This window comes from Episyrphus balteatus, chromosome 2 (genome assembly GCF_945859705.1).
Source record: "Episyrphus balteatus chromosome 2, idEpiBalt1.1, whole genome shotgun sequence".
NCBI lineage: Eukaryota > Metazoa > Arthropoda > Insecta > Diptera > Syrphidae > Episyrphus > Episyrphus balteatus.
This window is the reverse complement of record NC_079135.1, coordinates 123,098,644-123,121,298: the sequence shown is the minus strand read 5'-3', so window position 1 is coordinate 123,121,298 and position 22,655 is coordinate 123,098,644. Positions and strand designations below refer to the sequence as shown.

Sequence of the window (22,655 nt, the reverse complement as noted above, 5' to 3'; positions counted from 1 at the left end):
CAGTTAGTATTTCACTTTCGGTCAATGTACTTCGGTGCAGCCTAGAATTGCAGTCTCTATTATAAAAAAAAAACCTTGAACTTGTCCCTTATCAATGTTAAATATTATTTGTTAAAAGTGTTCAATTATTATTATTTTTTGTTTATGTTTGATTTAAGAATTATCAACAATAGCAGACGAATAAAGAGAACACAAAATGTCAAGTATGTTTCTATTTTGGATTATCTCAAAAGGAGAATTTCGCCATCATAAAAATATTGATTAAAATGAAGCTTAAAATAATTTTTAATATAAATTAAGTCGCCTAAGTTTGACAAGGCTTGTTCCTTCCTTCTTGTGAGGTCAAAATTTAATAATAATAAATATTAGATTAACTGTAACTGCTTGATTCTATTTTGCTGTGAAAAGTTACTTTTTTAAAAAGCAAAGTCCTACAAAAACCTTCAGAAATATTTTTAAAAAATTATAACTTTTCCACAGATTCAACTCACTCAAAACTGATGGCAACTATCGGTATAGGCCTGGGTGTAACCGTTATATCCGGCATTTCCTACTTGTACTACAGGTACACAAAAAAGGAAGTAATTCCAACAAAATGGAAATTAGTTGGAAAGCTTGACGAGCTTTTTTTGTATCCTGTAAAATCTTGTGGTCCAATTGAATTGGATGAAGCTGTTTGTGAGAATCTTGGAGTCCGTAAAGGTGATATCAAGGATAGAGCTTTGATGATTATTGAAGAAAGTGGACAAGTTGTAACTGCCCGACAATACCCACTAGGGTGGGTCAAAAAAATCGAAATTTTTTTTTTTGATTTGGTACTCCGAAAAATCGATTGCTAGACCCCTCTAGAATATACACGCCAAATATGAGCTCTTTATGTTAATGGGAAGGTCCTCCGCTTTGCAATTTTCCATTTTTACATCAAGCTTCTACTAAAAAAAAAATAATTTTTTTATTAATTGACTTTTTAGCAAATTTCTTTTCATATTCTTGTAGGAAATTGAACGCTCTACAAAAAAAGCCTTATACACTTTTTTCGTTTATCTAACCGTTGAATAGATATTTGAGGTCCAAAAATCGAGAAAATCTTTAAAAATTCGTTTTTTGTTCTTAATTTTGTAACAAATTGAAAAATTATAATGATCAAACGCGCAAGACATATTCTTGTTGGAAATTGATTGCTCCACAAAAAAGGTCTTATTAACTTTTTTCATTAATCTAACCATTCTAAAGATATTCGAGGTCAAAGTTAAAAAAAAATATAAAAACATTTTATATTTTTAAAATATTTCTAATTCACTGAAACTTTATTATTTTCAAATTAGCAAGATACATTCTTGTAGGGGCTTAAACGTTCTACAAAAAATTCCTTGGAATGAAATTGATTGCTTTAACCTTTTAGAAGATATTCGTATCCAAATCGCAATGCATACGGGTCATAAGAAAACTATTGAAATCAGTGAGCATTGGTTTGGATACGAATATCTTCTAAACGGTTAAAGCAATCAATTTCATTCCAAGGAATTTTTTGTAGAACGTTTAAGCCCCTACAAGAATGTATCTTGCTAATTTGAAAATAATAAAGTTTCAGTGAATTAGAAATATTTTAAAAATATAAAATGTTTTTATATTTTTTTTTAACTTTGACCTCGAATATCTTTAGAATGGTTAGATTAATGAAAAAAGTTAATAAGACCTTTTTTGTGGAGCAATCAATTTCCAACAAGAATATGTCTTGCGCGTTTGATCATTATAATTTTTCAATTTGTTACAAAATTAAGAACAAAAAACGAATTTTTAAAGATTTTCTCGATTTTTGGACCTCAAATATCTATTCAACGGTTAGATAAACGAAAAAAGTGTATAAGGCCTTTTTTGTAGAGCGTTCAATTTCCTACAAGAATATGAAAAGAAATTTGCTAAAAAGTCAATTAATAAAAAAAATATTTTTTTTTAGTAGAAGCTTGATGTAAAAATGGAAAATTGCAAAGCGGAGGACCTTCCCATTAATATAAAGAGCTCATATTTGGCGTGTATATTCTAGAGGGGTCTAGCAATCGATTTTTCGGAGTACCAATCCAAAAAAAAGAATTTCGATTTTTTTGACCCACCCTAATACCCACATATGTTTAAAATTTCACCAAAAGTTGTCGGACGATCAAAGTTAATTTTTTCCGCACCTGGAATGAAAGATTTACACTTTGATTTTGCTGCTCTAGGTGATGACTCCAATGGTGATATCGAGGCACTTATCTATGGATTCACTGCTACAGTATTAGACTGTGGTGAGATCTACCATAAATGGTTTTCACAATTTATTTTAGATAAACCAGATGGTTTGAAATTAGTTTATTATCCATATTCTATTGCAACAAGACCGATTGATAGAGATTATGTGGAAGGAATTTTCAAAAAACAAGATACTGTATGAACCATTTTCATTTTTTTTTCTAACCTTTTACTTACTTTCAAAATTTCAGGGTACTTTTCATGACCAATCTAGTTATCATTTAATGAATGAGACAACTGTTCAAGAATTAAATGCACGTTTAAAAGATAAAGTTCCAATATCACAATTTCGTGGAAATTTCAACATTAGAACTATTGGAGAACCTTATGAAGAAGATTATTGGGATTGGATACGAATTGGTGATCAAGCAATTTTTCGAAATTTGGGACCATGTTATAGATGTATATTGCCAAATATTAATCCATATACAGCAGAGCGTCATACTGAAGCAGAACCATTGAAAACTTTGAGAAAGTAAGATATCAATTTTTACTGTTTTTTTTTTTTTTTGTATTTTCTAAAAGTTATTTTTTTCTTTTAAGATATCGTGATGTTAAAGGTACTAGATCTAAAGCTCCTGGATTGGGTATTCAACTGGGACTTAGAGCGGAAGGAGTTGTAAAGAAAGGCGACTGTATCTATGTTGAAGATCTTCCATAATAAAATAATCTTTTTGTTTAATTAGTTTTTAAGTTTTCTATAATGTTATGTTGTTTAGCTGTATAAAAATTATTTTTTAATTACGATAATGTAATTTAATAGTAAATTGAAATTAAATAATAAATTTAATAATTAATAAATATTTATATTGATTCTTTTAGGTATAAGTCCTACAGAAAATTTTTGTAGATATTTAGTTTAGAATTTTAGACATTTTAGATAAGATCCGATTCTAAAGCTCCTGAAAAAAAATTGGGATTAAATTTGGTGTCAAATGAAAGATCAGTTGCTGCTGCAAGAAACAAAAATTGGTTCGACAGACAACCAAATAAATTCTGCATGTGCGCGGGGTGGGGGTCCCATACAAGACCTTGTATTTCATTTTTTCAACCAAACTGTTGAGTGACTAAAAGTTGAAGTGTTTTTCATAGAACCAATGATGACTGACTTTCTCGTAAACGCCAGGATCGATTTCAATAAAAAAATTTATGTAACTTTAAAATTAAGAAAACTTAAAAAAAAAAAAAAATAATAATAAAATATGCCGATCAATATTTTATTTTTTATATAAAAGGTTTTTGTTTTAAAATTTTTTTTTTTAACAAATTTGTAAAAAAAAAACTCCTTTAGCGATTTCCAAAAATATTTTATTTAATTATCTTTTCTCAACTCTTAACAATTTTTTAAGTAAAAGAATGAATTAAAAAAACAAAACCAAAATTAACTACCTATTCGAATACCTAGAAGCAAAACACAAGGTCAAAGTAGGGGTATTCTGACATTTTTGCAAGGTTTCTGGGAAACTGTTTTTAGCATAGGTTATATATGTATTAAGGCTATAATTTTGTACCTATATTTTACATTTTTACATTAACTTTAGTAAATTACAGTTTACACAACATGTATTTTGTACATATGTAGGTTTTATTCATGTATTAAAAAACAAAAGATTAAGAAGACAAAAAAATTCATTTTGAAGTGAGACCTTAAAAAATCATTTTTCTTGGAAAAATACTGCACCATTAAATAGCTAACAAATTTTCCTGAAGAATAAGGGCCATACCTACTTAAATTTTTACAATGCGCAAAAAGTATAAAAATAATTTATTCAAAACAATCATTTTTCATGAAAAAAGCAAAAAATAAAACTTTTTTCTCTTCTAACACAATTTTTTAAAAAGACAGTCTATAATAAATTCTATATCATCTGAAAGCTTTTTATTTCACCTTTTATATGACGCTTCAATCATATTTCTACCATGCCTACAAAAAAAGTAAGAATTTTTTAAAGCCAACCATGTCGAAATTTCAATCTGAGATTACGGTACTTCCTACACTTGGGGCTGGTCATCGGCAACAGATCTCCACAGGTGTTTTGAGGTATTTTTCAAGTTTTTCAATTTAAGATTGTGTAACTTGTGGATTACGTACCGTTATGTGTGGGATATATCAAATAAAAGGTAATATTATCAGCATGCGTATTAAAGTTAATTCAAATTGTTATGTTCTCTAGATTAAAAGATATAATAAGTATAGAAAAAGAACATCTTTTCATCGTTATCTCAGGATTTTGAATATGAAATTAATTGACATTTTGAACAATAATAGTTTATTCTATTACTTACCTACAGTATAAATTTCATTTATTATCTATCAAAACAAAAAAGTTATAATCGATTCATTTTTCCTGTCGCATTTTCGTTTCATCTTGTTTCAAATGACTACGATACTAAAGAAGTTTTCACTTCAAAAAAATCAAATTATAATAATTGTATCTCAGATTTCAAAACTGGCAATAACTAAAAAAAATTTTTAATTTAGATATTTCAATTTAAAATAACACTTCAATACAATATAGCCGGAATTTTACTAAAGAACAGATTACAAAATTCTTCTCTTAAAAATTTTGTTTTACATAAATAAATAATCTTGTTAACAAAAATAAACAGCTTCAAAAACGTTTAAAACTTTAACTAGCCAGAAAGTTTTGGGCTAGATTAAATTTTTTATCATTTACTAATTTTTTTGGGTTCGAATCTATAAGTTTTATCAACTTAATTTCGTGACACAAAATAGACAAAAAATTATAGTTTTATATAATAAATTTATAACTTTAAAAGTATGCAAGTGAAAAAAAGCATTTTCAACTGTTTTCTTAAAAATGTCAGATATTCTAAAAAAATCTTAAATTTAAATCAAGCACGACAAAATTTAAAAGTTAATAAAATCCAAACTAACTTAACTCATTCTCAAATACAATTTTACACCGTAACCAGTAAATGTTTTTGATTTTTTTTTTTGTAAAGATGTTTATTACGAACTAAAAAATGGAATGCATTTTTTTTTTAAATTAAAATTAAACTTTTGAACTAGAGAAAAATAATTTTTGTTGCCGTTTTGATAATTCCTAAGAGTAACTATTTTTATCTTATTAAAATCAATATAAAATTGTATAGAACAAAGATTTTTTTCATGTAAAAAAATTTTAAAAGTCTTTCGATGTGTAATTTATATTAATGCATTTATTTTGATGCTACTCAATGAGATCTTCAACAAAAACAGCGTCTCCTTTTTTAACAGTCCCTACAGATCTAAGACCCATTTGAATTCCCATTCTTGGGGATTTAATTGCTGCACTTGAATCCATGCGATACCTTTAAATACAAATAATTTATTTGAATATAAATCTCAAAATTAACACAACAAATCCCAGTACTTTTTTAAAGTTTTCAATGGTTGACCGTCAGGATCTCTTTCAGCGGTAAATGGATTAATATTTGGTAAAATACATCTAAAACAAGGAGCAATATTTCGAAACACTGCTTCATTGCCAATTCGAAACCATTGCCAGTTATCTTCACCGTAGGCTAATTCCGTATTTATATAAAAATTAGATCTAAATTGTCTACAGAAAACCTTCTTGTTGTCAAGACGTGAATTTAAATCTTCTACAGATGTTTTGTTGATAAGATGGTAGCTGGAAACATCTTGGAAACTTCCCTGTAAAAAAAAAAAAAAACAAGAAAAAAGTTTTAAAATCAATTAATTATATGTAAATGAAAACTCTGTTACCGTGTCTCTTTTAGAAAAAATTCCATTTTGAAATTCATCAGCAATTGGCCTTGTTGGGTTATCATACGGATAATAGACCAATTTAAGACCTTCAGGTAGTCCTAAAATAAATGTGGAAAACCAAGTATTGAATTCGTCTCCACAATCTTTAACTTTGGCTGTATGACCGAAGATAACTCCTTTAGTATTTTTGGCATCAGTAAGTTTGGAATAATCAAATTTCAATTCTGTCATTCCTGGTGCAGATATAATAATTTCCGTACGACTAACAACTTTTGAAACTATAAGAAGCATCTTTGGATAAACTCGAGCAGTTACCAAATCTCCATTTTTATCAACAATCATCAAAGCTCTATCTTTAATGTCTCCCTCTTGAATTCCAAGATTTTCACAGAGAGCTTGATCAAGCTCAACAGGAGCGCATGATTTAATCGGAAAGAAATGTATTTCTTCCAGTGTGCCAACTTGTTTCCATTTAATTGGTATAACTTCTATTATTTCTTCTTTTTTTAAGAACTTGTAGTATAAATAGGTCAGAAATGAAACACCAACTCCAAGTCCTACAGCTCCTATAAATCTGCCCTGATAATAAGCTGACAAAAGGTATAATTAGGCAAAATGGTTAAAGGTTACTTTTTTTTGTAAGACTTACTTCCCATTGTTTTTGTTTGTTGTTGATCGTTGGCGTTGCTTTTAAGTGACTGAAATCAAAAAGCCATGTGCTGACAAAAGATGTTAACTAAAAAAAAAGCAAGCAATATGTTTAAGATTATAAATTATGTTAAATTATGCAAATCAAAGTACAGAGATAAAAAAGTTAAATATAGTTCAGCTGTGTTTGTGTCATTATTTCTGATTTATTTACCTTAAGATTAAGTCATGTTAACAAGCCAAACTTTTCACAACCAGGTTAAGATTTTTAATAAAATTTCCTTTTGAGAGATCATTCGGTAATATATGCAATTTAACATTCAAAAACTTAAATGCATATTACAATTGCGTCAGTCTGAGTAAGTTGTTGACTGAAAAAGTGCAAAGACGTGATGCCTGACTCTTTTTTCAATTCTCTTTCATTTATTAATTCATTTATTAATTCTAGAAGATGCAAATTTTCTAATAATTGAATACATATTAAATTCATGAATAAAGGTTGTATGTTCTTGTTCATGTAGTTAAAGTTGAAGGAAGAGATTATGTCTAATTCGGTATAAATGATTTTTTTTTAGAAATCAAGAGATGATAACCGTTCCTTTTTTTAATACATAGTAATGTAATTATATTTCAAATTCAAGTCATTTTTAATATTTTCTCAGAAGAAGTTAAAGTTTCTGTAAAAAACAGTGTAAACAAAATTTTTTAAATTTACTTAAAATAAGCTTTTGAAAAATCTTACAGAATACTTTTATTTTAATTTTTTAAGAAATTTAATAAACTCGAGAGTAATAAAAAAAAAATTGTTTTTAAAATTGCATACACATTTCTTATCTCTAAACGAAGTATGCCATAAGATTTCGATTAACATTCAAATTGGCAGGGTTTTTTGGAATTATTTTTTCAGGAACAAAATAACATAAAAAAATTTGAAAATATTTAATTTTCTCCAAAGTGGATCAATTGATTTACATTAAAAAATTCATAATATAAATAATATAATAATAATTTTTTTAATTTTTGAAAAATATTGTAAATAAAGTAATGGATCAAACAAAATATGCTGATAGGCCAACTTTAGGGCTCTCAGAATTTGGTAACTTGTTCATCCCAAATCTTTACGGTTTTCGATTTAATGCAGTTTTTATGAAATTTCGATAAATCACGACTTTGCAACAGTATTCCTTCCTCCGCTCATAATTGATTTTTGTTTTTTACAATTCTTTCACTTGAACATTGCCTAATAATAAGAAATAATTAATTAATCAATATATTTTTTATTTCATTCGCCATTTTGCTGCAAATGAATTAATAGAATTTCTCACTTCTTTTATTTCAAGGCAACACCCTGAACAAAATTTTTATGGTGTGACCCTGGTTTATTATTTTGAAAACTTGCCGTGTTATTGCAGTTTTCAAAAATGTATAAAAGTTTCCAAAGTTAAATTTAGAACTAAAGATATTACAATTTAAAAGCAACAAAACAGGGTCTCCCTGTTTAATGAAACAATTTTTTTTTGAAAATCATTATTAACGGTACCTGCCATTGAACCGTTTTTTCAAATCCGATTATCTCCGAAACTGCTTATTCGATTTCAACGAAACTGTTTGTGAAGAAGCATTTATATAATTTAAATATAAGCCAAAAATAAAATTTCCAACAAGATAATTTTTGAGTTTTTAAAAAAAATTTAAAATTTTCGAAAACGGGACATTGAATTTTTTGAAATTTTGTTTTTAGATGTCGATTACTGATTTCTACAAAATGGCATACCAATTTTATTTTAAAACTTTTTTTCCAAAAAATTATTTATAAAAAATTAGTTTTTTAAAAAACGGCTCTAACGATTTTGAAATTTTTTTTTCTAAAAATGCATCTTAGTATATCAATCAAAACTGCATACTTGTTTGGAGGGCAATTTGATTTCAGATTTTATTTTATTTTTTTTTTAAAACTAATTTTATTTTTTTTCCAAATTTCTATATAAAAAGTCTTAAAAATTTAAGCAACTTTAACCCTAAGAGCAAGTTCGTGCGACCCAGTCTTGCATTTTATTAAGATTTTGTCTTTCTCCTTTGAGGAACGGATTTTATGTTATTACATGCAATATACTACTAAAGGGCAAGTTTAGGATTTGTAATAATATGTTACTCGAGATAACAATCAAAGACGACACTTACTCTGTCTCCAACAGCAGTCCAAACTGCTGAAACGATTTACTTCAAAGCTTCGCTTCGTTGTTAAGGGTTATGGGTGATTCCCAGAGGGTAAATTAAATAAAATGCACGACTGGGTCGCACGAACTTGCTCTTAGAGTTAAAGTTGCTTAAATTTTTAAATTTAAAAAATGTAGATACATAGTAGGTATAGGTACAAAAAAAAATAAAATAAAATTCGTTTTTTAAAAAAATAAAATAAAGTCTGAAATCAAATTGCCCTCCAAAATAAGTATGCAGTTTTGATTGATATACTAAGATGCATTTTTAGAAAAAAAAAATTTTCAAAATCGTTTGAGCCGTTTTTTAAAAAACTAATTTTTTATAAATAATTTTTTGGAAAAAAAGTTTTAAAATAAAATTGGTATGCCATTTTGTAGAAATAACTAATCAACATCTAAAACCAAAATTTTAAAAAATTCAATGTCCCGTTTTAGAAAACTTGATTTTTCAAACAAAATTTTTCAATTTTTTTTTTAAATCCAAAAATTATTTATTTCGAAATTTTAGTTTTGGCTTTATTAAAATTTTATAAATGCTTCTTCACAAAAAGTTTCGTTGAAATCGAATAAGAAGTTTCAGAGATAATCGGATTTAAAAAATAAACGGTTCTATGGCAGGTACTGTTAACAATGATTTTCAACAAAATTGTTTTTCATTAAAAGATAGACCTTGTTTTAAAACTTACATTTAAATTTTTTAAACAAAATCGTTTTAGCCGTTTTTGAGCCATTTCAACTTTACTAAAATCGGTATATGACAAGTACCGTTATTTTTGGTTCAAAAAAATTAATTCCAAAAACTCCTATGGAGTTGGAGAGTCTCCAAAAAATTCTTCATACCAAGTTTGAAGTCAATCGGTCCATCCGTTTAGGCTGTAGCTACTTATACAGACAGACAGACAGACAGAGAGACACTGACAGGCAGACGGACTTCCGGGACCCACTTTTTTGGCATTCTCTACCATCGTAATGTCATGGAAAAATGTTATCTCAACTTTTTTTTTTGTACGAATGCATAACTTGATATATAGTACCTATATCGCAAGTGAAAATGTGTTTACTGTGGCTAATAAGATGCTACTTGTTAAATATTTAAAAAACGATTTCAAAGATATTTTTTGTAGCCTTAATGTTAAAATTAAGACAAATTTTGAAAAATAACATTTTTCGATTTAAAATTTCTAAAAATTCATTGCTATACAAGAAACTAAATTACATTATACTTCGTTTGAAGTTCAAAACATTTGAAAAGGTGTTTTTGTAATTTAAGGACAAATTTTTTAATATTTTCTAAGGTTTTGTTGAATTTCATTTTGACTTAAAAACTTTCTGAGCAATTTGTTTCCAGACAACAAGACGTGCGACGCAGTCGTGCATTTTATTTATTTTTTTTTCTCTGCAGAATTCGGTTTTGTTTAATTTAAATTGCAATATTTTTCATTTTTATTTTAACTTTGAGGAAAAGTTTTAAAAATAATAAACTAGTGTCAATTCAATTTGTATTTATTACATGTACGCGGTACGCCATATACATATGACATAAATTGAATTGAAATTACTTAATTAATATTGCCAACTAATGACCGATGTTTATGTAAATAAAAAAAACAAAAATAAATCATATGAGGGGAAAGCAAGATTCTATCTAGTTCAAAGAGGGATTTTTTTGTTGAAATTTTAGAAGAAATTTGATCAAAAACGGTTGAAATTAAAAAGATACCAAATTCAGATAGCAATTTAGTTGGTCTTTTAACATTTTCCATTTATTTCATTACTTTTGAGGTTCATTGTCTATTATGCAAAAAGTGTGTAAAATCTTTATTTAATATCAAATAAAATCTCCGAATTTGCTATCGTTCAATGAAATTCAGTACCGAAAGATTGGTTCTTCCTTTCGAAAGAAAGGATATTAAGCTATCAGTTTAGATGGAATTTTTTATCTTTAGACTTTAAAGCAATCAAAATTTCATTGATATATTTGAAGGTATTGTTTTAAAATTCTACCTATAGACTAAACTACAAAACTTACTTCAATTTATATTTTCCTTGAACTTGTTTATAACAATCGAAAACCTTGACTGGATATAAAAACAATAATTATTGTACTTATTAGACTCACTTCAAGCAAATTATCAGCTTTTTATATTTTATAATTATGAAGAGCAACAAAAAATAAAATAAAAAATATACTTAAAAAAAAGCATTTAAAAATGGCACACTCTTATCGCAAGTAAATGATCAAAACCTAGTAAAAACAAACGCCCGCACAACGTGTCGTACAAATGTGCTCACACTTAAGCACATAAAAACACAAAAATATTGGAGTCAAATTAGATTTATACCTCGGAATCCAGGAAAAGTCGATGAATCTGTAAAATGAGTATAGGGCTGCATTATTAAAAGGTCAAATAGGAAAGTTAAAAAAAAAAAATTTCACCGCTCTCGATTACAACAATTTTTAAGGGCCGTTTACTGTCATTCCGTATGAAAGCGTTCAATTTGAATTGCTGTCTCATTTTTAATTTTGCTCAAACTTTGTAGGGATGTTCTCTAGAACTGTAAGGAAGCAAATCCATGATGATTTAATTTTAAGTTGCGTGGTTTCCCCGCTACCCGCACTTGAACTTTTGCAAAACGTCATTTTCATGTTAGTATAGTTTTGCGTCTATTGAAGATTTTGCTGATTTTTCATGGTTTTTGCCTGGCTCTAGAACCTTGGCTATTATATGTAGGATGCTTATACTTACCAAATATTAAATATAGATATTTTTCAATAAAATAAATCTTAAATCAACTCGATATTTTCAATAGATGGAAAACTATAGTAACATGAAAATCACGAACATCCCTACTTTCTTATTTGACCTTTTAATAATGCAGCCCTATGCTAGTTTTACAGATTCATGGACTTTCTCTGGATTCCAAGATTTTACCAATTTTATTCTTAATTTTACTCGACTAAAAGTAAAAAAAAAAAAAAAAAAAGTAAACCCAAAAAAAAAACATAGTTATACAAAATTCTAAATAATAAGGGGGCGTGGTACACACCCACTGCTTATCTAAACAGATAGAAGAGGTCAAAGTTTTTAGTGGTTCAAAAATTTGTATCAAAGATGCATCGTTTTATCGGCGGCTTATTTATTTTCTGACTGAACAGGGTTTTTGAAAAAAAAATTTTTTTTCTTGGGTAATTTAATAAATCGAAATAATTTTCCATAAAACAAATACTTGGATTTATAGCAAATGAAGTTCCATAAACGTTATCGTGCCTCACAGATGACCCAATCGGTATCAATAAATACCTACAAATCAGTTGGATAAACACGTCTAAAGTCATACACAAGATTGTAGCCGGTTAAAACACTCCTTGTGAACTTTGTTCTGGAATTAAAGACAATCTTTCTTTCATTTATTTCTTATCAAACATGCTTGGAAAGGACATAATATAAACATAGTTACACCTTTTGTTTGATTCTACAAGCTACAAAAATAATTAAACAAAAGAATTAATGTTTTATTTTGGTTTTTATTTAAAAAAAAATTAGAATTTTGATCAGTAAATTTTTGTATTGTGATGAAAAGTGTTCAAATTGTAGTCGCTCTTGGAGCTACAGTTTTTGGGGCTGGTGTCCTACTTTACATCTATAAACGTCGCAAAGACAATTTCAGTAAACCTTCAGATAAAGATTGGCAATATGCTGGGACATTGGAAGAAATAATTTTGTATCCAATTAGATCGTGTTATGGTATTGAACTTAATGAAGCTTCATGCAAGAAGAATGGAATCCAATGTGGAGACTTGAAAGATAGACAATTGTTCCTTGTTGACGATCAAAATACACCTTTATTTGCTGGATCCCATCCAAAGATGTGGCAAATCAAATCCAAACTTATCGATATCGATGAGATAGAAGTGACTGCACCAAATATGGAACCGTTGGTATTGAATATTCATAAAATTACTTATGGACGAAAGGAAGTTATTAAATGCTATGGAGGTTCATCAATTTCAGTGATCGAATGTGATTCGGAGTATGGAAATTGGTTTTCTAAATTTTTACTACAAAAGGAGTCAGGATTGACTCTGTTCGTTTGTCCTTTTTTGGGGAAAATTCCTTTTCGAAAAAATTTGGTAGGTTTGAAACGGCTTTTAGCCGAAATGCTTTTAGACAGAAATGTAAAGAATTGTGAAACTCAGTAACCCAATACTTTTTTCCAGGATCTTAATCCTTACATGGTCATGGTTGATGAATCAATCAAAGATTTAAATAATCGCCTGCCAAATAAAGTCCATCATTGGCAATTTCGTGGTAACTTTTTGATAAAGAATACTAATCTACCGGCATTTTCTGAAGACAACTGGAAATGGATGCGAATTGGAAATGAAACTATATTTCGTTATAAAGCACCATGCTACCGTTGTATTCTTCCCAATGTTAATCCATTCACATGTGAACGTAGTCCAGAGTTTGAACCTTTGAAAACTCTTAAAAAGTAAGTCAAATAAAAAATAATAAAAAAAAAAACAACAATAAAATAATATATTTTCATAAATAATAAAAGTTCACATGCGTGCACATAATTTTATCTCAACTAAACAATTATTATTATTTATCTCTTCTCTAGATATCGAATGAAACCAGGACAGATTGAACCAGAGATGGGAATTTATTTTAATATACATAAGGAAGGTGTAATAAAGTTGGGTGATGAAGTCTATGTGATTATATGAGCTGGTGGTAGAGTTAGATATAAATCTTAGATTTTATTGTTTTTGTTTTTTTTTTTTCTCTTTAAAATAAAATTCCAGTTTTTATTTTAAATTCTCTTACTACTTAAATTTGTTTGAAGAAGAGAAGAAGGTTAAAAATACTTTAAAAACCACAAAAGAAGTCCACTTCAACATTGTGTATTTTTATAATCATGGTTGCCAAGTCATTTTTTATTATATTTTTTTCCAAATAAATGGAATAAAAAGTAAAAGTTAATGACCAGTGCCAATCCGGTTTTCAGAGGGCAAAAGTTGAACAAATTATTAGCAGCATAAGGGTGGTGGGAAAATTTAGGATAAATGGTATATGAAAGCGGAAAAATAAATTGCCCACAAAAAAATTAGGGGAAGGGGGGTGGGTGGGCGAAAAAGTGGGGTGGGTGCCAAAAATCATGGTTTTTTACGATTTCTGTCAAAAATAGACGTCCCATCGAAAAAAGTCAAATGCAAAAGTTGTAGGTAGTATAAATGTCTACAACTTTTACTCAAACAATTTTTTTCTATAACCTCAAAAATATTGGAAAAAATGCAAAAATACGATTTTTTTATTTTTTATTTTTATCTTTTACAAAAATGGTTGGATTTTAACAAAACTTGGTTAAAAACTACTTTGTTATGTTTTCTATCTATTAAAAATGTTTTTTGAGGAAAAAGTGAATTTTTGGATTTTTGACGAATTTAATTTGAAAAAATAGCCTATTTTTCAATCAAAAAAGTTACCGAAAAAATTTTTGATTTTTGAAAAGTTTGAAATGAAATTATTTACATTAAAACCTATTATTTAGGATTGTGTGGAAAAACTATACTTTTGTTTTAGAAAATATTGAGAAAAATTGAAAAAAAACAAAAAAACGATTTTTTAGATCGATTTTTCCATAAATGACAGTAATATTGGCGAGAAATAATTTTCCATAGAAACTAAATTATATTTTTCTAATGTCCTTTGACCTTCTTAATTTGAATCTAGCATTAGAATAGCTCTAACGTGAAAAGTTTTTGAGATATTGAATTTTGAACGTCCAAAACACTATTTTTGTGATGTTTTGCATGGTAATATCTCAAAAACGTGATGTGATAGAATTTTTCTGACTTCGGATTCGAGCTCAGCACACAAAAAACCATTAGAAAAATATACTTTGATTTCTATAAAAAAAAACTTTTTGACTAGTGAATTCGAACAGGGAAGAAAAAATCGAATGCCTTGTTCGAATTCACTAGTCAAAAAGTTTTTTTTATAGAAATAAAAGTATATTTTTCTAATGGTTTTTTGTGTGCTGAGCTCGAATCCGAAGTCAGAAAAATTCTATCACATCACGTTTTTGAGATATTACCATGCAAAACATCACAAAAATAGTGTTTTGGACGTTCAAAATTCAATATCTCAAAAACTTTTCACGTTAGAGCTATTCTAATGCTAGATTCAAATTAAGAAGGTCAAAGGCCATTAGAAAAGTATAATTTAGTTTCTATGGAAAATTATTTTTCGCCAATATTACTGTCATTTACGGAAAAATCGATCTAAAAAATCGTTTTTTTGTTTTTTTCAATTTTTCTCAATATTTTCTAAAACAAAAGTATAGTTTTTTCACACAATCCTAAATAATAGGTTTCAATGTAAATAATTTCATTTCAAACTTTTCAAAAATCAAAAATTTTTTCGGTAACTTTTTTGATTGAAAAATAGGCTATTTTTTCAAATTAAATTCGTCAAAAATCCAAAAATTCACTTTTTCCTCAAAAAACATTTTTGATAGATAGAAAACATAACAAAATAGTTTTTAACCAAGTTTTGTTAAAATCCAACCATTTTTGTAAAAGATAAAAATAAAAAATCAAAAAATCGTATTTTTGCATTTTTTCCAATATTTTTGAGGTTATAGAAAAAAATTGTTTGAGTAAAAGTTGTAGACATTTATAATACCTACAACTTTTGCATTTGACTTTTTTCGATGGGACGTCTAGTTTTGACAGAAATCGTAAAAAACCATGATTTTTGGCACCCACCCCACTTTTTCGCCCACCCACCCCCTTTCCCCCAATTTTTTTGTGGGCAATTTATTTTTCCCCTTTCATATACCATTTATCCTAAATTTTCCCGTCACCCATATGCTGCTAATAATTTTTTTATTTTCAAAAATTATTGGCACTGGTCTATAAAACTTATTCATGGGTACTATCGAATTATTCGATAGTAGTTGCAAAATATTTATAAAAGCGAAAAACTGTTAAAAATAAATTTAATACAATAGCATTTGGCACTGTGGTAATATTTGTCTACATATAAAGAATCAAGAAAGTTCATTGTTACGTTCATTTGAAAATGCAAGGAATTGGAAACAACAACGGAATCGAAACAACAGTTAGTATGATAACCAAGAACCAAAAGATTTTTATTTAAATACATCTAAGATGAAAAGAAGTGCAAAATTTGATTTTATAACTTGAATAAAACTGAAATTAAAAAAAAATCTAGTTGTTGGTGTCAAGGACTTGCACTTGATAACTTTTCGCTCTTCAAGAAGAGTTTTTTTTTTTTAAGGTTTATTATTTTTTTTTAAGGTTCACACATTTTAGGTAAACAATTTATTATTGCAGTTTTTATACAAAATTGTGGCGAAGGAATCAGTTGCAAAAAAACGTCTTTTGCTTATACCTCCACGGGCAGAATTCGATATTGGAGAATGCGAAAGACGTGGGTCTCGCAATTCTGTCTGTCTGTGAGTTTGTCCATCTCCAGCTACAGCCCAAACCATTTGTGGAATAATAATTTCTTAATAAAATCATACCTACTATTTTTTTTTAATTTTCAAAAATTTTATTTAAAAAAGAAATATTTTTGATAAAAAATTAATCCTGCAACTAAAAAAAGAAAATTCTAAAAATTCTTCAATAAACAAGAAATTAAATGAAATTCTTAGTTTACAGATTAAAAGCATTTAAAAAGGTTTTTTTTTGTTATTATGACACATGATATGGTTTTAGAATTCTGTGTCATATGCAACATTCAACATTGTCCAGTTGCAATAAATTAAAAAAAGAAAATACCAGAATTTTTTAGTTTATGGTAATTTTTAGTAAATAAAGAAGAAGAAGATTGGTTTTATAATACAAAAAATTCTATATACGGTAGAGGTGCGGATAGTGAGACACCTTTTTTTTTTTTAAATTGGTATATCTTAGAATGTTTTCAAGATAGCTTAACGAAATTTTGAAGTCAGTTTAAGACATATTTTATCTTAATGTTGCAAAAAAAACTTGTATTTAAAGAATGAAAGAGAGCATCACATTGGGCTAAAATGTAGAAAAAGTCAAAACGTCTCACTGTTTGCAAGGGGTGCGATCAGAGAGACATTCTTAGGTGAACAAAAATTAACGAAAACGTCAAATAATTAAGTAATTGACAATAGTATATAATTAATTAATTTATGTTACTTTAACCCATTAAAAAAAAAAAAAAAATAACAAAAAGCCAAAAAAAAAAACGAAAGAAAAAACACTACGAAATCATATTAAAGTCATGCTTAAATAATACATTTTTTAAAAATCTATGTCTCACTGTTTGCCTTTTTAATAATGTCTCACTGTTTACTTTTTGTCATTTTTCGGAAACTCGATAGGTCTTAAGCTTGAGCTTGAATCGATGCAACTTATAAGTGTGCAAGTTGAAACTAAGCATGATGTACTTAATATCTCATATACATACTGCCCTCCGCGGTACAAAATTGATAAAAATGAATTTTCAAACTTGCTAAAACTACTAAGGGCCGGTTTGTTGACGCTCGATTATCTTTAAATCAAGGATTTTTGTATGGAATAATCCTTGATTAAAAGTTAATCGACTGTGAACAAACCGGCACTAAGACCAACTTTTATTATCGGCGGCGACTTAAATGCAAAGCATACGTTTTGGGGTTCTAGATGCATATCTCAAAAAGGCCGAGCGTTATACGAAGCCGGTATGGAGAATAATTGCGACTTCCATTCTACTGGAAAACCAACTTATTGGCCGGCAGATACCTCGAAAATACCTGACCTGATTGATTTCTTTATAGTCAGGGGAATACCGTCAAATCGAATCAAAATAATGGAATGCTTTGATCTTTTCTCTGACCACTCTCCCGTTATTCTCACTATGAGCGAAAGTCTTGTTAAAGTTGAAATACCACCTAGGCTAACAAACGGTAAAACTAACTGGGAAGGCTTTAAGAAAGATATTGAGGATAATGTTGAATTAAGAGTATCACTACAAACATCTCTTGAGCTTGAAGCAGCGGTAGATAATTTTGTGAATATTATCCAAAAAGCCGCATGGAACAATACCCCTTGCCAAAGAGAAATTTCAGGGTACAAAGATGCTAAATATCCCCAAGAGATAAAAGACGTTCTTAAAGAAAAGCGAAAAGCGCGCAAAAAATGGCAACAAACTCGTGCTCCTCAACACAAATCTAATTTAAATCACTTAAGTAATTTACTTAAAAAGATGGTATCAGATTTCAAGAACCGCGAAGCTAAAAATTACCTTGAAAATTTGACGGCAGGTAAAGAATCTAACTACTCTCTATGGAAAGCTATAAAAGCCACGAAGAAACCTAAGATTCCAGCACCTCCGATTATGAAAGACCAAAATGAATGGGCAAGAAGCGACAAAGAGAAAGCAAACGTTTTCGCTGATTACCTAGAGGACACATTCAAACCATTCAATGGGCAAGCATTGAATGATAGTATAAATATGAATTTAACGTCAAGTGAAAGCTTAATCACAAGAAATGTTACACTCGCCGAATTAAACAGAGAAATCAAGAAGCTAAATTCAAAAAAAGCACCCGGATACGACTTAATTACTGCGGAAATTCTTAAAATGCTCCCACGGAAAGGTTTAATAAACCTCCTCTATATAATGAATGCCACTTTAAGGTTAGAATATATTCCAAATCAATGGAAAGTCGCAGAAGTAATAATGGTCTTGAAACCTGGCAAACCATCACACGAAAAGAAATCATACCGACCCATTTCACTGCTTCCTGTAGTATCGAAGGTTTTTGAGAGAATATTTTTGCAGCGACTTCAGCCAATAATAGAAGAAAAAAGGCTAATACCTGAACACCAGTTCGGTTTTAGAAACAAGCACTCGACGATAGATCAAGTGCATAGAATCACCGATGTCATTGAGAGAGCTCTCGAAGAAAAGAAAATTTGTTCAGCGGTCTTTTTAGATGTGTCTCAAGCTTTTGACAAAGTATGGCACGAGGGCCTCACATTCAAGTTAAGACAAGTCCTACCTGAAGGGCTCTTTACCATTCTTAGAGAATATCTAGAGAACAGAATTTTCCGCGTTAGACACGGAAATGAATACTCAGACTTTAGGGAAATAGTGGCTGGGGTACCACAAGGTAGTGTTTTAGGTCCCATTTTGTACCTACTATTCACACGCGATATACCTCAAACAGAAAACACAATTGTAGCTACTTTTGCTGATGATACCGCAATTGCAAAATGCCCTTAATAATGTCAATGAATGGACAAAAACGTGGCGAATAGCGCTTAACGAATTTAAGTCAGTCCACGTGGACTTTACATATAAGAAAATAAATAGACTACCTGTTTTTATTAATACTACTCAAGTCCCATTTGCAAATGAGGCAAAATATCTCGGGATGACTCTCGACGCGAAATTAAAATGGAAACCGCATGTTAAAAATAAATGTGATCAATTAAATATGAAATTGAGAGAAATGTACTGGTTGCTAGGACAACATTCTAGACTTAGTATCGAAAACAAATTATTAGTTTACAAGCAGGTACTTAAGCCTGTCTGGACATATGGTATTCAACTCTGGGGTTGTACCCGCGATACAAATTTAAATAGATTACAAACTTTTGAGAATAAATTATTAAGATCATTTGTAAATGCGCCGTGGTATATAAGAAACGAAGATCTTCACAGGGATCTTGGAATCCCCACGGTTCGCGAAGAAATAAAAACGTTTGCCCAAAAACATCGAAAACGGTTAGTCGAACATACTAATAGAACAATACTAGAAATTCTCGACGAGACAAACTTAGTACGACGTTTGCGAAGGACTAAACCTTCCGATTTGGTACAGTGAAATTTTTTAATTTAATTCCTTTATCTCAAAATATCGGCATTGATTAATATATATTTAAATGTTTTAAAGATTTTATTTGTTTAACTTCCTATAAAATGTTTTTTTTGATACCAACATTTAAACCATTACTTAAATGATTTAATTTAAAACAAATGTTATTTATTTATTTTTAAATATCATCAGTAGGAACCTTCATCGGAAAGTTACCTACAACACGTAACTTAACTTCGAGAAAGATAAATTGCTAGATAAGTTCCATCTAAACTTAGTTGCAGTCGGGAGGAGGAGGTGGTTTTAGTGGTAAAGAGTCCCACATATCTATGAGCACGCGTTTTCCGGTCCTCATAGAATCTTTTGAAGATTTCAACACCTACCCACGGACAAAAAAAAAAAAAAAAAATTTTTCGGAAAAATATAAAATTACAAAAAACGAGAAGGAATTCTAATTACATAATATTTTTTTATGAAAGAACATATTAATAAAATACATATGTAAAAAAAGTTCTGTCCACTAACCAGATTTTTTTGTGTTATACACTCTTTTTATAACACTCCAAAAACTACTTTCACCTGATTTTGTGTGATATTTTACGGTGTAGGAAAATGGATAGCTTTAATTTAGTCAGGACAAAATTAAAAGACGCAGACGGGGAAATAAACGTTTTGACCCAAACTAGCGTTACTGTGCTTATTTTCAGAAAAGAGAAAAATGGATTGTCTCACTGTTTGCACTGTCTCACTGTTCGTACCTTTCCCCTACTACTGAAATCAGTAAAGTAGAAGAATAAGCACTATATTTAATTGGACTTGTTAAATTATTGATTTAATATAGCTTTTTATGGCCTTTAGTCCAAACAAAAATTTGGCGTTCACTATCCAGGCCACGGGCAAAACCTTTTTCCAGTTTTAATGATAAAAATCTTAATCTTGCTGGATATAGTTCACATTAGGTTTTTTTTTTTAAATCTATATGTAAGTTGAGCTGAATATAAACAAAATTTGTGTATTGACAAGGTGTCTCACGATAAGTCAACTGATGATGAGTCCACCGGGACTAAACGCAAAATTTTTGTTTGGACTAAAGGCCATAAAAAGCTATATTAAATCGGTAATTTTAGTGTAAAAAATTATTTTTCTTCAAAAACGATGCATCACTTCATAAATGAGGTGCTCAGAACTAAAACCTCAGATCAAACCGCAATAAAACAATTTATAATATAAAAATACATTCCCATTAAATTATATTAAATAGAGTTAAAATTAGAGAAAAAAACTTTTGTCACACTAGTGGACGCCATTTTGGCTTCGGCGACAAAATTGCCTAAATCATAATAAAATGCACGATTGGGTCGCACGAACTTGCTCTAAGAGTTCAAGTTGCTTAAATTTTTAAGACTTTTTATATAGAAACTTGGGAAATGTAGGTACCTATATAAAAAAAAAAACAAAAAAAAAATTCATTTTTCAAAAAAATAAAACAATATCTGAAATCAAATCGCCCCACAAAACAGGTATGCAATTTTATGTGATATATTAAGGTGCATTTTTAGAAAAAAATTTTCAAAATCGTTAGAGCCGTTTTTTAAAAAACTAATTTTTTATAAATAATTTTTTGAAAAAAAAGTTTAAAAATAAAATTGGTATGCCATTTTTTAGAAATAATTTTAATAAATATAATCAACATATAAAAACAAAATTTCAAAAACATTCAATGTCCCGTTTTCGAAAATTTGATTTTTTAAAACAAAATTTTCAAAATTTTTTTAAAAATCCAAAAATTATTTTTTTCAAAATTTTATTTTGGCTTATATTTAAATTAAATAAATGCTTTTGTATAAAAAATTTCGTTGAAATACAATAAGCAGTTTGGCAGAAAATCAGATTTGAAAAAAGCGGTCCTATGGCAGGTACCGTTAATAATGATTTTCCAAAAAATTTTTCTTCATCAAAAGATAGACCTTATAATGAAAAAACTAACATTTGAATTTTTTTAACAAAATCGTTGGAGCCGTTTTCGAGAAATTAAACTTTTCCGAAATTTTTATATGGCAGGTACCGTTATTTTTGGTCCAAAAAAATTAATTCCAAAAACACCTCTGGAGAGTCACCAAAAACTGCTACATAGCAAGTTTGAAGGCAATCGGTCCATCCGTTTAGGCTCTAGCTAGCTATAGTACCTATATCGCAAGTAAAAATTTAGTTTCGGAATAAAAAAAATATCAGACCTTAGCCCAAAAGTATAGCCAACACTCCTTACTAAAAAAAAATACAAACTAAGAATTAAATAATATTTTTTTATAACTTTTACAAGCCAACTAAAAAGAAACCCGGAAAATATGATTTTCTTTAAACTCGTTTTTCTCAAAACGAAATTTTTGTGGGTTAGGCCGTTTTGGCGTTGAGCGCCTCAAATGTTCCTTAAATTTCAAACAAATTGGATTGTGAAACCTTCACTATAAGATATATGGAGATTTTTAAATTAATTTTTAATCAAAGATGCACAAAAGTGCAGTCGTTAATAAAATCAATTTATCGAAAAAGAAATCTTTGTGGCATGACTTTGTGAGTACATATTTAACAAATCTTTAAAGAAAAAAACCTGTTGTTTAAAGAAAGAAAGATTTTTTGTACAATTTGACGTACTTTTTATAGAACTCATTTGTAAGAATTAAGCATTTTAATTTCCCGCTGAAACTTCTTCAGATTTGTTTCAGCTACTCCCTTTTTTAAAATTGCTGCTGACTAACACCAGATAAAAATATATATTTTTTTTTTATAGAACTCAATTTTTACAAAGTGGTAACCTTGTTGTTTGTTTGGGTGCAAGCAAACCAAAACTACAAATATGAAGGAAGAACATCACTTCAATTTACTTCAGGTTCAGG

The 22,655-nt window shown here is 28.8% G+C and overlaps 3 protein-coding genes across 11 annotated transcripts; 2 read left to right on the top strand and 1 right to left on the bottom strand.

The window, feature by feature from the left end:
• Positions 1 to 3,026, top strand: LOC129911881 (mitochondrial amidoxime-reducing component 1-like). Of its 4 annotated transcripts, none has more exons than XM_055989868.1 (5): positions 1 to 203; positions 481 to 774; positions 2,124 to 2,425; positions 2,481 to 2,764; positions 2,833 to 3,024. In XM_055989868.1, exons 1-5 carry the CDS (start codon positions 197 to 199, stop codon positions 2,948 to 2,950), a joined length of 1,005 nt encoding a protein of 334 aa, XP_055845843.1. In that variant the 5' UTR covers positions 1 to 196; the 3' UTR covers positions 2,951 to 3,024. The 4 variants fall into 4 exon arrangements, with proteins under 4 accessions (XP_055845843.1, XP_055845845.1, XP_055845847.1 ...); XM_055989870.1 differs by lacking the exon at positions 1 to 203 and adding an exon at positions 224 to 341 and having other exon boundaries at positions 2,833 to 3,026; XM_055989872.1 differs by lacking the exon at positions 1 to 203 and adding an exon at positions 311 to 336 and having other exon boundaries at positions 2,833 to 3,026.
• Positions 3,027 to 5,450: 2,424 nt separating this feature from the next.
• On the bottom strand, positions 5,451 to 10,995 carry LOC129911879 (mitochondrial amidoxime reducing component 2-like). Of its 6 annotated transcripts, none has more exons than XM_055989864.1 (5): positions 10,922 to 10,995; positions 6,675 to 6,761; positions 6,023 to 6,615; positions 5,667 to 5,950; positions 5,451 to 5,604 (listed from the first exon to the last, which is right to left on the bottom strand). In XM_055989864.1, the coding sequence occupies exons 2-5, from the start codon at positions 6,679 to 6,681 to the stop codon at positions 5,484 to 5,486; spliced, it is 1,005 nt and encodes a 334-aa protein (XP_055845839.1). In that variant the 5' UTR covers positions 6,682 to 6,761; positions 10,922 to 10,995; the 3' UTR covers positions 5,451 to 5,483. The 6 variants fall into 6 exon arrangements, with proteins under 6 accessions (XP_055845839.1, XP_055845840.1, XP_055845842.1 ...); XM_055989865.1 differs by having other exon boundaries at positions 6,675 to 6,744; positions 10,922 to 10,977; XM_055989867.1 differs by having other exon boundaries at positions 6,675 to 6,723; positions 10,922 to 10,971.
• A 1,438-nt stretch (positions 10,996 to 12,433) lies between these two features.
• On the top strand, positions 12,434 to 13,873 carry LOC129911878 (mitochondrial amidoxime reducing component 2-like). The gene is made up of 3 exons (XM_055989861.1): positions 12,434 to 13,024; positions 13,112 to 13,386; positions 13,519 to 13,873. Exons 1-3 carry the CDS (start codon positions 12,467 to 12,469, stop codon positions 13,622 to 13,624), a joined length of 939 nt encoding a protein of 312 aa, XP_055845836.1. The 5' UTR covers positions 12,434 to 12,466; the 3' UTR covers positions 13,625 to 13,873.
• Positions 13,874 to 22,655: the final 8,782 nt, after the last annotated feature.

What these genes read in the sequence shown, in the direction of transcription:
- LOC129911881 (XM_055989868.1), top strand. An exon ending in AACTGCCCGACAATACCCAC is followed by an intron (nt 775 to 2,123) that starts TAGGGTGGGTCA and finishes CCTAATACCCAC; the next exon opens with ATATGTTTAAAATTTCACCA. An exon ending in TTTTCAAAAAACAAGATACT is followed by an intron (nt 2,426 to 2,480) that starts GTATGAACCATT and finishes TCAAAATTTCAG; the next exon opens with GGTACTTTTCATGACCAATC.
- LOC129911879 (XM_055989864.1), bottom strand. An exon ending in TTTTTTCTAAAAGAGACACG is followed by an intron (nt 5,951 to 6,022) that starts GTAACAGAGTTT and finishes TTTTTTTTACAG; the next exon opens with GGAAGTTTCCAAGATGTTTC. An exon ending in CCATTGAAAACTTTAAAAAA is followed by an intron (nt 5,605 to 5,666) that starts GTACTGGGATTT and finishes TTGTATTTAAAG; the next exon opens with GTATCGCATGGATTCAAGTG.
- LOC129911878 (XM_055989861.1), top strand. Translation starts at nt 12,467, where the DNA reads ATGAAAAGTGTTCAAATTGTAGTCGCTCTTGGAGCTACAGTTTTTGGG. An exon ending in TTCCTTTTCGAAAAAATTTG is followed by an intron (nt 13,025 to 13,111) that starts GTAGGTTTGAAA and finishes ACTTTTTTCCAG; the next exon opens with GATCTTAATCCTTACATGGT. An exon ending in CCTTTGAAAACTCTTAAAAA is followed by an intron (nt 13,387 to 13,518) that starts GTAAGTCAAATA and finishes TCTCTTCTCTAG; the next exon opens with ATATCGAATGAAACCAGGAC.